At 47.0% G+C, this 17,348-nt stretch overlaps 1 protein-coding gene across 1 annotated transcript in view; it reads right to left on the bottom strand.

The window, feature by feature from the left end:
* The window catches only part of POLE (DNA polymerase epsilon, catalytic subunit), a 169,566-nt gene that overhangs the window by 98,493 nt on the left and 53,725 nt on the right, over positions 1 to 17,348 (bottom strand). Inside the window, exon 22 of the mRNA XM_082243081.1 lies at positions 17,234 to 17,326. Coding sequence (XP_082099207.1) covers positions 17,234 to 17,326 — 93 coding nt within the window. The remainder of the gene's footprint in view (positions 1 to 17,233; positions 17,327 to 17,348) is intronic.

The raw sequence follows: 17,348 nt of genomic DNA, 5'->3' as shown, positions 1-17,348 counted from the left end.
AGCCGCTCCAGGGGATGACGTCACCGGAAGTCAGCCGCTGAGTCGGGGAATGACAACACCGGGCAGCCGGAGTTAATAGAGAGACAGCAATGTCCACACTATAAAGTACCGGAGTAGAAAAGGCCAAGTGTGTAAAAGAACAAAAGCACCAAAAAGAGATGACATGTTTCGGGGAAATCCCCTTCAACAGATCTAAATTTGGCGTTGGGACATGTGGAATTAAATAAAAGAGGGAGAGGGAGGAGAAACCTCATCACCCACATTGGCTCCCCCTACCGGGAACTGCTGGCAACAAAAAGTGATCACAAAATATCAACATGAAGACCATAAGGACACAAAAACATATATAAAAACATGTACAGATCATATAACATACGAAAAAAAATAGGGGGGGAAAGGAGGGAATGGGGTACAATATATTCAGATACATAACATGAAGCCTTTACATCACAGAATGCATATCCAACGCTTCATTCAACCCAAGGGGGGATAAAGTATTGAATCTAAAAATCCAAAAGTTTTCCCTTTTGCATAATAAGGAAAAACGCTCATTATCTGTAAGGGTACCCTAGGTATAGATTCAATTGCCAGAACCTTCAGATTCTGTACATTTCCATTATCGTGGGTAGAGAAATGGCAAGGGACAGTGAGGAACCTTCCCATTAGTAATAGACACCCCTTTGGCAATGGCCCTGTGGTGTTCATCAATCCGCGTACGAAGATGGCGGATGGTGCGGCCCACATAAAGTAGGTTACAAGGACAACGCAGGACATATACAACAAATTGTGTAGAACAAGTAATGAACTGCTTAATGGAGAAGCAGTTGCCTGAGGTGTCACAAAGGGAGCTCTGGCCATGGGGTATAAACTGACAGTTCAGAAAACTCCCCTTTCTACATTGGAATACACCCACCCTGTTGTCAAAACTCCCCTTTCTACATTGGAATACACCCACCCTGTTGTCAAAGTAGGACCTGAGGTCCATCACCCTCTCATGTGTGGGCCTAGTCAGTTTACATAGGGCAATACGGTTCTTGACGGTGCAAGCCCCCCTGTATACCACCTGAGGGAGTGATGTAAGATGGGGACCCAATATCGGATCGGAGCACAAGATGGGCCAGTGTTTCTTGATGATGTAGGTCATTTTTTTTAAATTATTATTGAAGCTGGTAATGAACCGAACCTGAGGGACAATTGGACCCCTGTGTCAACTATCCTCAATACCAAGAGTGGGCCGCAGGTCCATACAAGAATTAAATGCTTGTTGTAGGAGGCCCTCAGGAAAGCCCTTCTCTCGGAACTTGGCAACATTAATTGCCCTTGGACAGCATAGTCATCCTTCCGAGTGCAGTTCCTGCGGAGTCTCAGGAACTGCCCCTTTGGAATGTTTTTCTTCCAAGATGGGTGGTGACAACTCCTAAAATGTAAACCCTTAACCATTGTCACCCTTAACCACTCCAGCCACCGCTTGGAGTGGTTAAGGGCGACAATGGCACCGTCGGCATGAGTAAGCTCCAAATCCAACACCACCAAATGAACCGGGTCGATGGCATGAGTGAATGTCAGGCCCAGGTCGTTGGCGTTCCAGTGGGAGACAAATGCCTGAAAGGTGTCGTCACTGTCCAAAATGACAAGCACGTCGTCGATGTACTTCCCATAGTAAATGATGTGTTGTGAGAAGGGATTGTTTTGCCAGATATGGAACTCTTCCCAAAAACCCATAGTGAGGTTAGCGTAACAGGGTGCGAAACTAGTTCCCATGGCTGTGCCCTTGGTTTGTAAATAAAACTTGTTGGAGGAAAGAAAAATAGTTATGTTCAAGGCAAAATCTCGTCCCATCTAACAAAAAGGATGCTTGTCATGAATTCAACTGTGAATCCTTAGTTCGAAAATGATTGAGGGCTCGGATTCCCACATCATGCAGGATCGATGTGTACTGCGAGCACACATCCAAAGAAGCCCAGATAGCGGTTATCCCATGGGTATTATTGCAGTATGTCCAACACGTGGCCCAAGTCTTTCCTCAACAAATTTTATTTACAAACCAAGGGCATGGCCATGGGAGCTAGTTTCACACCCTGTTACGCTAACCTCACTATGGGTTTTTGGGAAGAGTTCCATATCTGGCAAAACAATCCCTTCTCACAACACATCATTTACTATGGGAGGTACATCGATGACGTGCTCGTCATTTGGGACAGTGACATTGACACCTTTCAGGCATTTGTCTCCCACTGTAACGCCAATGACCTGGGCCTGACATTCACTCATGTCATCAACCCGGTTCATTTGGTGTTCTTGGATTTGGAGCTTACTCATGCTGACGGTGCCATTGTCACCCTCAACCACTCCAAGCCGGTGGCTGGCAACTCCTATTTACATTTTAGGAGTTGTCACCACCCATCTTGGAAGAAAAACATTCCCAAGGGGCAGTTCCTGAGACTCCGCAGGAACTGCACTCGGAAGGATGACTATGCTGTCCATGGGCAATTAATGTTGGCCAAGTTCCGACAGAAGGGCTATCCTGAGGGCCTCCAACAACAAGCATTTAATTCTTGTATGGACCTGCGGCCCACTCTTGGTATTGATAGTTCACACAGGGGCCAATTGTCCCTCAGGTTCAGTTCATTACCAGCTTCAATAATAATTTCAAAAAAATTACCCACATCATCAAGAAACACTGGCCCATCTTGTGCTCCGATCCCAGATTGGGTCCCCATCTTCCATCACTCCCTCAGGTGGTATACAGGAGGGCTCGCACCGTCAAGAACCGTATTGCCCTAAGTAAACTGACTAGGCCCACACATGAGAGGGTGATGGACATCAGGTCCTACTTTGATGACAGGGTGGGTGTATTCCAATGTAGGAAGAGGAGTTGTCTGACCTGTCAGTTTATCCCCCATGGCCAGAGCTCCCTCTGTGACACCTCAGGCAACTGCTTCTCCATTAAGTAGTTCATTACTTGTTCTACACAATTTGTTGTATATGTCCTGCGTTGTCCTTGTAACCTACTTTATGTGGGCCGCACCATCCGCCATCTTCGTACGCGGATTGATGAACACCACAGGGCCACTACTAATGGGAAGGTTTATCACAGTGTTCCTCGCCATTTCTCTACCCACCATAATGGGAGTGTACAGGATCTGACGGTTCTGGCAATTGAATCTATACCTAGGGGCGTTTTTCCTTAATATGCAAAAGGGAAATATTTTGTATTTATAGACTCAATACTTTATCCCCCCCATGGGTTGAATGAAGAGTTGGATATGCATTCTGTGATGTAAAGGCCTCATGTTATGTATCTGAATATATTGTACCCCATTCCCCCCCCCTTTTTTTTTTTCATATGTTATATGATCTGTACATGTTTTTATATATGTTTTTTGTGTCCTTATGGTCTTCATGTTGTTATTTTGTGATCACAGTTTATTTGTTGCCAACAGTTCTCGGTAGCGGGAGCCAATGTGGGTGATGAGGTTTCTCCTCTCCTTCCTCCCTCTCCCTCTTTTAATTCCACATGTCCAACGCCAAATTTAGATCTGATGAAGGGGATTTCCCCAAAACATGTAATCTCTTTTTGCCGCTTTTGTTCTTTTACACACTTGGCCTTTTCTTCTCCGGTACTTTATAGTGTGGACACTGCTGTCTCTCTATTGATTCCGGCTGCCGGTGTTGTCATTCCCCAGCTTGGTGGCTGACTTCCGGTGACGTCATCTCCCGGCGCGGCTGAGGACTCACGAGTGCAGGAGACGCCAGTGTGTTCCAAGGATGTGGCCGGCCACCCCATTCTCACAGCGGTGATTTCATCTTCCGGTGTAGGTAGATGCTGCGGATTCTCTCCCCCTCCTTGAGGCATCTCCCCGGGTGGTCCCCCCTCCCATCCCCCATTGGGGTGACATCTCCTCAGCACATTGATTGCAGCATTGGCTCACTCCAGGTACTGCCTAACCACTCATGCCTTCATGGTGACCAGTGTGTGTTTTTACCATCTATTGATTGGAGTTCCTTGTCAAAATATCCTCAATAAACAGAGATTTTATCCCTTTTTTACCAGCCTAGTTTTCTATGTCCTGGGGAGCGCTTATTATCCCCATAGTTGTTGTTTATGTTGCTTTTCTCAGTGGGACTGAGTATGAGACCGCTGCACCCCTGACGATATATATGGATAGCCTCATCATCAACATTTTTTATTGTTTTTATCAATCAGCTCTTTGGGTCTCTAGATCAGTTAGCCCTCAGCGCCAGATCTTTTCTGTGTATCCTTTAAGTGTTGGATTTGGAATTGTGACAAACAATAATTGATATGTGAATAGAGGGGTGATCGCCGATGTAAATGTAGATTTCCTGTTTTATGTTTGTGGGGTGCAGGTTTTTTTTCCTAGCTGAGAAATTTCTATTCTGTGTGTTCACATACCAGATTAGAGATGCCTTGGTCCCATAAGACCTGGGCTTTAACAGGCATGCCATTAAAGCCGGTAACTGTGAAGCAGGGTGGTAAACTAGTCTCTGGGTTAGAAGATCTGGAAAAGCATGTGCCACGAGACCTATGAGGTTGGAATACACCTGCCTGGGCCAGTCTAGAGCTGTGGTTTACCAAAATGCCCTCCATCTCCATCCTGAAAAGCAGATGATTATTTTTTAGGGGGGGTTAGGAGAGAAAAGACATAGATCAGGGTGCACTAATCCCACAGAGCCACCAGAGCATTTATTGCTTCCGCCAGAGAATCTCAGTACCTGGGGAAAAACCTGTGCAGTTATTTTTTTTTTTTTTTTTTAACCTAGAGGTCAGGTGATCCACATCAGGCATTCCCTACATGTAACACAGGTCTTGGAACTCATTCAAGTGTAAGGACCATTGCCCCAGGTTCAGGGGCCCCTGGCTGAGCAAAATATCCCCACCTGGAATGTAAAAGGTGGACAAAGTTTAAATGTGTAGATCAGCCCAGATCAAAATCCTCTCTCTTACTGTGGAAACATTTTGGTTCCACCCTGATGGTTGATGTAAGCCATTGCTATTATGCTGACCCAACTGAATCTTGATCAGATGACCCTTCAGTCGGGGAACCAGCATTGCAGGGAAAATCAAATTGCCTAAAATTACAGAATGTTTATCAGGAGACCAGATTCCTCTGATGTTCAAATTCTCTGCACCAACACAAGCTGTTCACTATTCATTCCCAGTGCGACATCCACGGCGAGGGGGGCCTATCAAGAAACTGGAAGAATGAACTTGCCCAATGCCAGAGCAGGATTTTTGAGCCAAAAAGCCCGGGAAAACCCGGTATTCTGTGCCTGACAAATGGGTCTGTCCAAGGACTGAGCCGGCTTGTCCCACAATGACAGGATGTTGAGTTATAGAAGACTAAAATAAGACTACTTTGAAGGAGGCTATCGTCAGTCTCAGAACTCATGAGGAAGCAAGTCAGGTGATTCCAGGACTGAAGTGACAAAGTCTGGGAGCCGAGAGTTTAGTTTCTCTTGTTAAGGAAAAACGATGGCTTGAGTGGTTTCTAGGATGAGACCCAGATACTCTAAGCAATTAGTCAGTTCCAGATCTGACTTCTAAAGGTTAGGGACCCAGCCAAGCCTTTGCAGGGTCTGAGCTGAGCTGTCAGCCCATATTGTCAGCCAGGCTATTCCCTCAGTAGGAAGCTGTCTAGATATTCCACAATGGGGATTTCCTTTAAACATAGTGTAGCACCACCCCCGCAGGAGCTGCTGATTATATTATTGGGTCTACACCCTGCCTAACAACCCAATCAAATTGGCTCGATCCCTCCTCAGGCACAACTGACCCAGAATGGGACTGGACTATCAAATAGATACACAGGTTGGAATACAATACTTCACTATGCAACAATACCTTGTTACCTTCTTGAATAGTAGTCCTTCTGGGTGACACAATGGAACAACGCACAAGATTGTAATTAACCAAACTTAGTTTACTATGTATCAAATTGAATAGGGGAGATACAATACAATACAATACAAGTCCATAAAAGGTTATTTAAAACAGCTTTAAAAAAGGTAAAAGAATACCCCCACACTCCTCCTGCATTAAGGCTAGACACAGTACCAGGTAGGTGGGCCTATCTGAGTCCCTCCCCCAGAGTTCTCTTCTTTCTTGTTGATCTTCGCTAGCAAGGTTATTGAATAGAGCTCATTTGTAATCCAGATTAGGAATAAAGATCAAGAAAGAAAAAACAACGAGCTGTTAGTTGTCACCGCAGGGTGTCTGCGTAACTGAGCAATAACTTCTGCGAGAGAGATAAGCCTCTGGCGACTCCTTTACAGACCTTATTGTTTGTCTATGAGTCTCCTGAGAGAGTATGGTGATAAACCCCGGGGTTTTATCACCTCCTGCTGCGCTACCGCTATCTGTAGATAAAACTGTCTCTTCAGCAGATAAAGTCAGGTATTGGGCATGTGCCCTCTCACCAACAGAAGTTTCTCCTTCGCGCGCTTCCACTGCGGTCTCAGTCCTTTGGCTATATGCCAGCCGCGCGGGGTCCTTCTGGCGGATGACTTCCGGTCTCGGCAAACAGCAGTATGACCTCCAGGAATGTGCCTCGTGCTTGAGATGGGACGGTTCCACGTCGTCCCTCCAGGCTAAAAGGCTCTGGCCCAATATCCAGTGTCAGTCCTTCACTCTCGCTCGCTGGTTCCTCAGAGTCCAGCGCAGAAAGGCCCCCCCCCCTTCGCGCGCTTCTCTCTTCCTTTAAATAACCTCCCCCATAGTGCCGTGCGGTGCAGCCGTGCACCCTGGATCTTGCAAAGCAGCCTGGGAGATGTAGTTTCTTCATCTTGTGAAAAGGAAGTCACAGCCCGGGAAATTCCATGCAGCTACCACTAGAGGGAGCCTAGTTCCTGGATCTTGCAAAGCAGCCTGGGAGATGTAGTTTCTTCATCTTGTGAAAAGGAAGTCACAGCCCGGGAAATTCCATGCAGCTACCACTAGAGGGAGCCTAGTTCCTTCCCACATATCAAACAGTGTCTTTAGGCATGTTTAACCCCGCTACACACTCCCCCCACTTGAGAAACTTTGGTCCCCAAAGAGGTCAACAGTATGTACCCTAGTGCATAGGTTGGCATTATACAACAAAAACATTAACATTTTGCTGAAATAAGTCAATCTGAATACATCCAATTTTGTATTCTAATAGCAGTGCAACAGTAAAACGATAAAGTGCAATTAATAAACAAATAAGTGATTTCTACAGTGTTAATATAGTGCTGATTTCTAGTGCTTTTATATAGTGCTCCTTAAAAAAGCACATGTGCCTTTGCAATTTCTTAAACACTTACATCTTAAAGTTTGTGTTGAAAAAAAAAACATCAAAAGGTGAGAAAGAGAAAAAAACATATAGTGAGGTCAGAGCAACAAAATGTGCGCAAACATTAACTCACAAAGTAAACCAAATTGTGAACATCAAAAACTGTGCTTATTATAATGGCCAAACCCAATATCCTTATGTACAAACTTAAATGCAAACGTTTTCTACTTCAATACTTTGTTCTCATGATCTCTCACAGACCCCCCAAAACTTGGGTGGCTTGCACAGTTGTGCCTGGGGGTGAGCTAGGGTTGTCCCCCACCAAATCTACAGTGGAGGAACTAGGCTGGTCAGGAGATCTTTTGGAGGTAAAAACAGCTTCTTCCGAACATTCACCCAATTGATCATAGGTCAGTCTCTTAGGTGGGTGAATGACTCTCCTTTCCCTCTGTTCCCGTGGAGGCATGCTCTCAGAGGTGCTAGGATCAGGCACTTCTGAGGATTCTTCAATGTCCCCCTCCTCATGTTCCAACACAGAGGAACCTGATGGTTCAAGAGAGGTCAGTTCTTCTTCAGAGAAGGGTGCAACCTCCTCCTCAGAACCTTCATCCTCAGCTGCTTCTTCTGGAAGCATATGAAAGGGTATGAATTCAGGGGCTTCTGCCCGAAGGGCTCCTCTATCAGCCAAGTCAGATGAAGACAGGGAGGCAGGTGTGGGTTCTGGCAACTGAGATGACCACAACCAGTCGGGTACCTCCTCTTCATCTTCCAAATCTTCAGATGGAGAACTTCCCTCTCCCTCATCTGGGAGCGTCGTCTGAGATCTGGTAACTGGTCTGGACCGGCGAGAAGTCGAAGGGGCCTCTGACAAGTCTTCCACAGGGGGCATACGAACCGCTTCAGAGAGAGGCAGCAAATGGTTCCGATGCCAAGCCTTCAATGGACCCACACTTCCTTCAGGCCGAATTTGGTACACAGGAAGGTTTGGCAGTTGCTTGCAGATAACATAAGGTTGGGACTTCCAGCGGTCTGCCAACTTGTGTTTTCCCGGGACACCCAAGTTTCTCAACAAAACCCTGTCCCCTGGTTGCAGGTCATGGATCCGAACTTTTAGGTCGAAATTTTTTTTATTCCGCAGTCCACGTTGATCAGATGTGGCCTGAGCCTTGTCATAGGCCGCTTTCAGACTCTTCCGCAGTCGGTCCACATATCCTCTATGCGATGCTGAAGAGGTATGATCAGGCGAAATGCCAAAGACCAAATCCACTGGCAACCGAGCCTCCCTTCCAAACATCAGCCGATAAGGGGAATATCCAGTAGCATCACTGACAGTGCTGTTGTAGGCATGCACAATGGCAGCTACGTGCTTGCCCCAATGCTGTTTCTTCTCTGAGCTCAAAGTCCCCAACATATCCAAAAGAGTCCTGTTAAATCGTTCAGGCTGGGCATCCCCCTGTGGATGGTAGGGAGTGGTTCTAGTCTTTTGAATGCCTAACATATCTAACAGTCTCTTGATCAGTCTGCTTTCAAAGTCCCTTCCCTGATCAGAATGGAGGCGTTGTGGTAACCCATAATGTACAAAGAACTTCTCTACAAGAACTTTGGCTACCGTTGAGGCCTTCTGATCCCTTGTTGGGAATGCTTGAGCATATCTGGTAAAATGGTCTGTTACCACAAGGACATTCCCCTGGCCACTCAGATCAGGCTCTAAGCAAAGGAAATCAATGCACACCAGCTCCATGGGTCCCTGACTTTGTAGATGGCCCATTGGGGCTGCTTGACGTGGCAGAGTCTTCCTCTGTATACACCGGACACAAGAATGACAGTATCCTTCAACTTCGGCCCTCATACAAGGCCAGTAGAACCTGTCCCTGACAAGCTGAAAGGTTCTTTCGGGCCCCAGATGGCCATGATTATCATGAAGAGCGGCCAGAACTCCCTCTCTGTACTTAGCTGGTAAGAACAGTTGCCACTTCTCCTCCAGATCTTCAGATGGACCTCTCCGGTAGGCCACTCCTTCTCTGATCTGTAACCGGGTCCACTCTCTATGCAACAGACGGGCCCCCTGAGGGGAGTCAGTTAGAAGCAACTCAGGGCTCTGGATCTCCAGGGCTTCCAAGAGAAGTTTTCCCAAAGGGTCTTCCAACTGCTCCTTCCGCAAGTCCCTTTTGGACAGCCGGGGCAAACCCTCCCCTTCAACTTGGGTCACCTGGCAGTAGCATTTGGGTACTCCGATAGCCGAAACCCCAATCTCTTCTGCTCTTGACCCTCCTCGGGATCGAAATTCAGTTCCCTGATATAGGGCACGCACCCCTTCTGGAGCCAAATGAGTCCATTCTTCCGCAGGTTCCTGTGGAACATGCAACCTTCTGGATAGGGCATCTGCATCCCTATTTCCGATTCCTGGCCGATACTTCAGGCTAAAATTGAAGCTAGAGAGGGCAGCCAACCATCGATGTCCTGTTGCATCCAGCTTGGCCGTAGTCAACAGATAGGTGAGGGGATTATTATCTGTCTTGACAATGAATTCAGCTCCGTACAGGTAGTCTTTCAATTTGTCAACCACTGCCCACTTCAAGGCCAAGAATTCAAGTTTGTGAGTAGGATAATTCCTTTCAGCAGGCAGTAGGCTTCTGCTCACATAGGCAACAGGTCGCAGATGACCCTCATGCTCCTGATAAAGTACCCCCCCCAGCCCATCTCGGCTGGCATCAACATGCAGTTCATATGGTTTTGTGGGGTCCGCATAGGCCAACACAGGGGCAGTGGTTAGGGTTTCCTTCAGCTGGACAAAGGCCCCTTCGCATTCCGGGGTCCACTGATCCTGGATGGATTCCTTAGCCTTCCGGGGGCCTATGGTGGACTTCGCCGGCTTTACCAACTCAGGGACATCATCTTCTTCATTCTTCAGGAGCTCATTTAGGGGTCGGGCAATCTGGGCGAACCCCTCCACAAACCTCCTGTAATAGGAGCAAAAGCCCAAGAATGACCGGAGTTCGGTCACATTTGTGGGTCTCGGCCAGGAAGCAACAGCATCCAGCTTGTCCGGGTCAGTGGCCACCCCTTCTTCAGACACGATATGGCCCAGGTAATGGACCGAGGACTGATAGAATTGGCACTTCTCAGGAGAAAGTTTCAGACCTTCTTCATGTAGCCTCTTCAAGACCTTTTCCAACCTCTCCTCATGTTCTTCTAAAGTTCTGCCAAACACGATAACATCATCCAAGTATACCAGTACCTCTATCAAATTCATATCTCCAACGGTCCTCTCCATCAGCCTTTGGAAGGTAGCAGGGGCCCCGGACAACCCCTGAGGCATGCGATTGAACTCAAAGAACCCCACAGGGGTGATGAAGGCTGTTTTCTCCCGATCTTCAGGGTGCATGGGGATCTGATAATACCCACTCTTTAAGTCCATCACACTGAACCACTTCGCCCCTGACAGACTCTGTAGGGCATCTTCGATTCGAGGAGTGGTATACTGGTCTGGGATGGTTCTTCTGTTCAGCGTTCGGTAGTCGATACAAAGCCTCAAAGATCCATTTTTCTTCCGGACTACCACTATCGGGGAAGCATACGGGCTCCTGGATTCTCGGATAATCCCGATCTTTTTGAGCTCTGCCAGCTGTTGACGTAGATCTTCTAAGTCACCTAAGGGGACTCGCCGGACTCTCTCCCTGAAAGGCTTGTCCTCACTCAGGCGGATCTTATGAGTGGCGCTCCTGGCACATCCCACGTCAAACTCGTCCTTAGAGAATATTTCCCTACATCGAGCAAGTTGTGCCTTGGCCCTCTTCACCCATTCCGGCGGGAGGGCAGCGTTTCCAGAGCAAAGCTCCTCTATAACCGCTTCACCCTGTTCCTTTTCTTTGAAATCAATGGGGGCAACTGGGGTAGCCGGGTTGACTTGGCCCAGGAGCACTCTGGCCGGTACCTTCACTGGTGTAATAGAGGTGTTTCTGACACTCACTAAAACCCTTCCACGGTTTTCCTGTAACACCTTCAAAGGGATCACCTCAGGGATCACTTCTATCCCTCTCTGTCTCTCCTTTTGACCTGATTCAAAGATAATGAAGGGACCCGGCTGTTGCCATGTGAGTTTAACAAAAGCCTTAAAACAGGCCACCTCTCCTGGCTGTAAGACCTTTTCTGCTCTATCCAGCTTCCAGAGTCGTCCAACTCCTTCTGCGGGGGTCTCTTGCTCCAACACTAATCGTTGGTAGGCCTGCCGTAGCATGGGATGGATCCTTGGCGCCTGAGCATCTTGTCCCTGGACCAGTTGTATCAGAAGGCGCCTTACCAGGTCAGTGTTTGTTCCTACGATGAGAGAGCTTTTGTTGGCCCCTGGTGGACGAGGACAGACCACCGCTAAGGTGTCGAAGGTTTCCGCTTCACCAGCCACTGATGGATCAAAGGTCAACTTGATTGGCAGATACCCGTCATAGGGAAAACTTTGGGTCCCAATACCCCATATCTCCAGATCTTCCAACTTCTGCAAAGGTAGATGGGTAAGATATTTATCATAGAAGTCTCTATACAAAAGAGTCACCTGGGCCCCTGTGTCAAGGAGGGCTCTTGTGTAAATTCCTTCCACCTGAACCGAGACCACTGGGGAGGGCCCGACCAAGTTAGTTGGGAATTCTCTTGATGTAGCCTGGTTGTCTGATTCAGTTCTCTGTACCCTGGCCCTCTTCTCCTTTTTCTTCCTTGATCTGGGCCCCCGCTGAACCCGGTGTGCATTGACTTTCCTTCCCTCAGTAACCCGGAGTCTAGAACTGGGGGTATTATATTTGGGTCTGACCCCCTGACTCAGTTTCCCTGATCCTGCACCACTTCTGGAGTCCCTTAAGACTGGCGGACACCCGGTTGACTCCTTCACCGGTGTCCTCTGAAGTTTCCCGCTGGCTCGCGAGGTTTCGCGGCAGCATTTCCTGAGCTGGGACATACCCTTCTAACATGCCCAACTCCCCCGCAGTTGAAACAAGTTAACAATCTTGCAGGCCGTGGCTCTGGATCTGTGCTGAGACTAACAGGTTCATCTGGCCTCTCCGATATACTCCCCTTGGGTAGAGTGGATACCTGACCAGTCAGGATGGACACCATTTCTATCAACTGAGACACTTGGGTCTTTAGGAGTTCAACTTGAGAGTCACCCTCTTCCACACTTATCACTCCAACCCGGGCAGTTGAGTCAAACTGCCGACTTTTCTTCTTGTTGTCCAACATAACCTCTTCCTCTCTGACCATTCGAATCAGATCGGGGTATTCTAGAATGCCGCCATCTCGACGAGTTCGTAACAGTATGGCAATGGGATCTAAAGGTTGAGCCCCTTTCAGAACCTGTCGTGCACGAGTCTCATCTATTTTCCGGTGGTCTATTCCTTTCTTTAACAGAATCTGGTGGATAATCCTATCCAGACGTTTAATGAATTCGGACAACTTCTCCCCCTCTTCTTGATAACAGTGGTCCAACTGGTAGAGAAGTTCAGCCGCGTTCTCCGTCCGACCAAACACATCTTGCAGAATGTCCAAATAATCCTGTGCAGTGCAGTTCTTCTTGCTAAGCTTTAGATTACGTACAGCCTCTAATGCAGGTCCCCTTAAACTCTCTGTGATTCTCTGCTTCTTGTGCTGTTCTGGTACCTCCCATTCCTCCAAAGCCTGAGTGGCGGTATCTAACCACTCTTCGAACCCATCTTCTACTGAAGGCACAGGCTGTTTCCCAGAGAATGTCCGGAGCTTCCTATATCCAGTCATCAAATAGCTTGAGGAGTCCCTACTACATTTTGCCACAATCTCCCCAAGAACAGCACACAGTTCTGAGCTAAAAGTCGACAAAGGTGATGACTCAGGATGCCCTTCTTGGACACCTTTTTCTTGGCTGGATACCCCAGGGGTGGTGGATGAGGGACCCGCAATAGGAACTCCTGGATGTATCAGGAAAAGTTCTGTTTGGTCAGTAGTTTTTACACTGTTTCCGTTGAAATAATCAGGGACCCCCTTCCTCCACTCACACAGTGCATACGTGTGTGGGACAGTGGTGTCAGTTTTCATGTCAATCACCCAAAATTTCCTGTCTGTGGATAGTGCCCTCAAAACAGGGAGGAGCTTTTCTTCAGTCCAGGCTTCTCCCTTGATTTCAACCACCAGGCCATTTTCCACTATGACATTCTCTTCCTTGCACCACTCAGCAGCAGCGACAGGATCCATTTCTGCGTGGGAGGGAATTCTATGGCTGAGAGGGTTGTATTGCAGGACTGTAGAAATCCCGGACGAGCCCCCACGTGTAGCACCACCCCCGCAGGAGCTGCTGATTATATTATTGGGTCTACACCCTGCCTAACAACCCAATCAAATTGGCTCGATCCCTCCTCAGGCACAACTGACCCAGAATGGGACTGGACTATCAAATAGATACACAGGTTGGAATACAATACTTCACTATGCAACAATACCTTGTTACCTTCTTGAATAGTAGTCCTTCTGGGTGACACAATGGAACAACGCACAAGATTGTAATTAACCAAACTTAGTTTACTATGTATCAAATTGAATAGGGGAGATACAATACAATACAATACAAGTCCATAAAAGGTTATTTAAAACAGCTTTAAAAAAGGTAAAAGAATACCCCCACACTCCTCCTGCATTAAGGCTAGACACAGTACCAGGTAGGTGGGCCTATCTGAGTCCCTCCCCCAGAGTTCTCTTCTTTCTTGTTGATCTTCGCTAGCAAGGTTATTGAATAGAGCTCATTTGTAATCCAGATTAGGAATAAAGATCAAGAAAGAAAAAACAACGAGCTGTTAGTTGTCACCGCAGGGTGTCTGCGTAACTGAGCAATAACTTCTGCGAGAGAGATAAGCCTCTGGCGACTCCTTTACAGACCTTATTGTTTGTCTATGAGTCTCCTGAGAGAGTATGGTGATAAACCCCGGGGTTTTATCACCTCCTGCTGCGCTACCGCTATCTGTAGATAAAACTGTCTCTTCAGCAGATAAAGTCAGGTATTGGGCATGTGCCCTCTCACCAACAGAAGTTTCTCCTTCGCGCGCTTCCACTGCGGTCTCAGTCCTTTGGCTATATGCCAGCCGCGCGGGGTCCTTCTGGCGGATGACTTCCGGTCTCGGCAAACAGCAGTATGACCTCCAGGAATGTGCCTCGTGCTTGAGATGGGACGGTTCCACGTCGTCCCTCCAGGCTAAAAGGCTCTGGCCCAATATCCAGTGTCAGTCCTTCACTCTCGCTCGCTGGTTCCTCAGAGTCCAGCGCAGAAAGGCCCCCCCCCCTTCGCGCGCTTCTCTCTTCCTTTAAATAACCTCCCCCATAGTGCCGTGCGGTGCAGCCGTGCACCCTGGATCTTGCAAAGCAGCCTGGGAGATGTAGTTTCTTCATCTTGTGAAAAGGAAGTCACAGCCCGGGAAATTCCATGCAGCTACCACTAGAGGGAGCCTAGTTCCTGGATCTTGCAAAGCAGCCTGGGAGATGTAGTTTCTTCATCTTGTGAAAAGGAAGTCACAGCCCGGGAAATTCCATGCAGCTACCACTAGAGGGAGCCTAGTTCCTTCCCACATATCAAACAGTGTCTTTAGGCATGTTTAACCCCGCTACAATAGCAAGCGAGTACTGGGGGCAAACACTCAAAGTCCAGACAAGAGGATGTATGGCAAAAGCCACAAAATGGAAATGCTGGGGACCCAAAGGAACTGCTGACGAATTTAAAAAAAATAAATAAATAAATAGGGACATGCAAGTATGCATCTTTGATGTCCACAAAGGCCAGAAATTTCCCCCCAATGGAAAGAGGCTATGGCAGACCTGGCAGAATTTCTGGACCTGAATGAGGACATATAGGGCCTTAAGATCCAAGAAAGGACAAATACCTCCTTTGGGTTTGGGACCTATAAACAGGTTGGAGTAGAAACCCTGAAACCACTCAGCTTCAGGTAAATGAGGGATAACCCTTTGTTTGAGAAGGCCTGCAAAGGCTGTATGCAGATCTGATAACTTGTGCGGTGACACTGGCAGGTACGAAGACATGAACCATGGAGAGGGGCAGAGAGTGAATTCCAGCTTGTAGCCCCTGGAAACCACCTTCACCCCAGCATCTGGATAGCCTTTGCAGACATTTAGAGAGCCAGCATAACAGATGACACCCTACTTTTAAAAAGTGGGGGGAGCGCCTTCATGCTGAGGAAGACTAATCTAAGTACTAGGCTTAGGCATAATGAAAGGAACTCTCTATAGTCTCCAAGGAGAAATGAGCCTTCCTGGGTTAAGACCTAGATTTTCTTGGTTGGGGCAGATGGGTATGCTTGTCCCGGTGCTATCCTTGATAAGGAGTCCTGGAAAGCTTCAAAAGGGATGATCTACCTGAAAAAGGCACGCAAAGCAGGTACTTTTTGAAAGCCGATTCTGCAGCCCAAAACTTGATTTGTTGCGCGGCAAAGCAGGGGCAGCATAGTCCAGGGTACAAGGCCAGGCGATTGAAGGTGACTAAGTCACTGTAAGTGGGCAGCAGAGATAAATCAAGGATAAATCTGTGTGTCACTTGCAGTTGGGGAGCAGCAGCACGAAGCAGTGGGTCTGCTAAGTGAAATAACAGGAAGGAACACAGAGTGCTAAGCACGCAAGACATTCCACTCACAGGTGACTTCAGCGCTAAGCATTACCCCTCCTCCAGTAACCCAGCAGAATCTGGGATTTTCAAACAGTGCCCAGCGACCTCGGTAACAAGGTAGTATGTGGTGCTCAGCCCACACCTGTCTATTAACAAAGTGAGTCTTCTGAGACAGGGTCACACACCATGGGCGGTGTCTTGGCTCTGGACCCAGAAAGTACTTCATGGTTAGCACAGAAAACATGCAAGTCTGGAAGAGGTCACAATGCAGAGCCTACTGTAGCACTTGAAGGCACATTTCAGGCTAGCCATGCAATATTCCATTCCAGCAGGGTCCAGCTTCCATACTTTCAAAAATTATTTGTTGGATGTGTATGGGGAGATTCCAACTAGTAATATGTGCCAGTGGAGGGTATCATCCTTGTTTCAAATATATAACAAAGCAGGGTAAATAATATGAGTGTATAAGGGGGGATAAGTACCCCTCAAGTGATCACAAAGATAGTGTTTATATATATATATATATATATATATAAATAATAGAAAATGTATAACACCACATTGTGTGTTACAGCTTGCATATAAGTACCAACAATCATAATCCTCTGCAAACATGCATGGCTATTAGTAGAGATAGGGAGTTTTAGGTACTTTTTGTGATCACTGAAGAGATATTTAAAGTCCTATTTTTTACCCTGCTTTGTTATAACTTCCAAAGCTAGTGCTGAGGAGCTGCCAGTATAGAATCTGTCCATCCTGTTAGGACACAAGCAAATAACAGAGGAATGCTGGGAATTTATGGGATATAAATGGTTTGTCTAAATCCTCTAACGGCTCTTTTGTCTGGACAGCTTGGTCTGTTAAAGTAAGTTGAAAAATAAACTGGCCATATCACCAGGTAAAAATAAAAGAAAAAAAAAAGTCTGGAAGAAAAAAAAAAATGAACGCAGCCACCACATCTAAGAATTGGTAGGCTGCAATAGTAAACTTTTGTTTTGAGGTTTAATACTATTTTAAGCCTACTTAACTTTAAATGTTGCCTAAAAGATAATATTCATTTCTAACGTGCTTTTATGTAATATGGCTTATATAGGATTCTGCAAATAACTGCACTCCAATCTGCCACAGATTTAGGCACTAAGCTAAAACAGATTATCTGGTTGCTATAACCCAGGCCTGAGCTCCCAACTCTAGAAGTGTCGATTAAACTAGGCAGGCAAGATATTTATACCCCATAGTGCAGCATTCTTTAACAAAAAGCAAAGGCAAATACATACAAACTCAAGAGGGTGGGGGGATGAAGAGGGCAGGGCAGGGCGGGGGAGGGGATGGGACTTACCCAATCTGTTCAACCAACTCTCGAGCTTGTGTGATAATATTAGCACCTGTATAGCACACAATACCGGCCATTTCCATAGAGTACCACCGAGCCCTGTAAAAAAAAAAAAAACACA

This window comes from Pelophylax lessonae (assembly GCF_965119305.1).
Source record: "Pelophylax lessonae genome assembly, chromosome: 1".
Taxonomy (NCBI): Eukaryota; Metazoa; Chordata; class Amphibia; order Anura; family Ranidae; genus Pelophylax; species Pelophylax lessonae.
The sequence above is the reverse complement of the archived record's forward strand: the minus strand, read 5'-3'. Positions and strand labels throughout refer to the sequence as shown.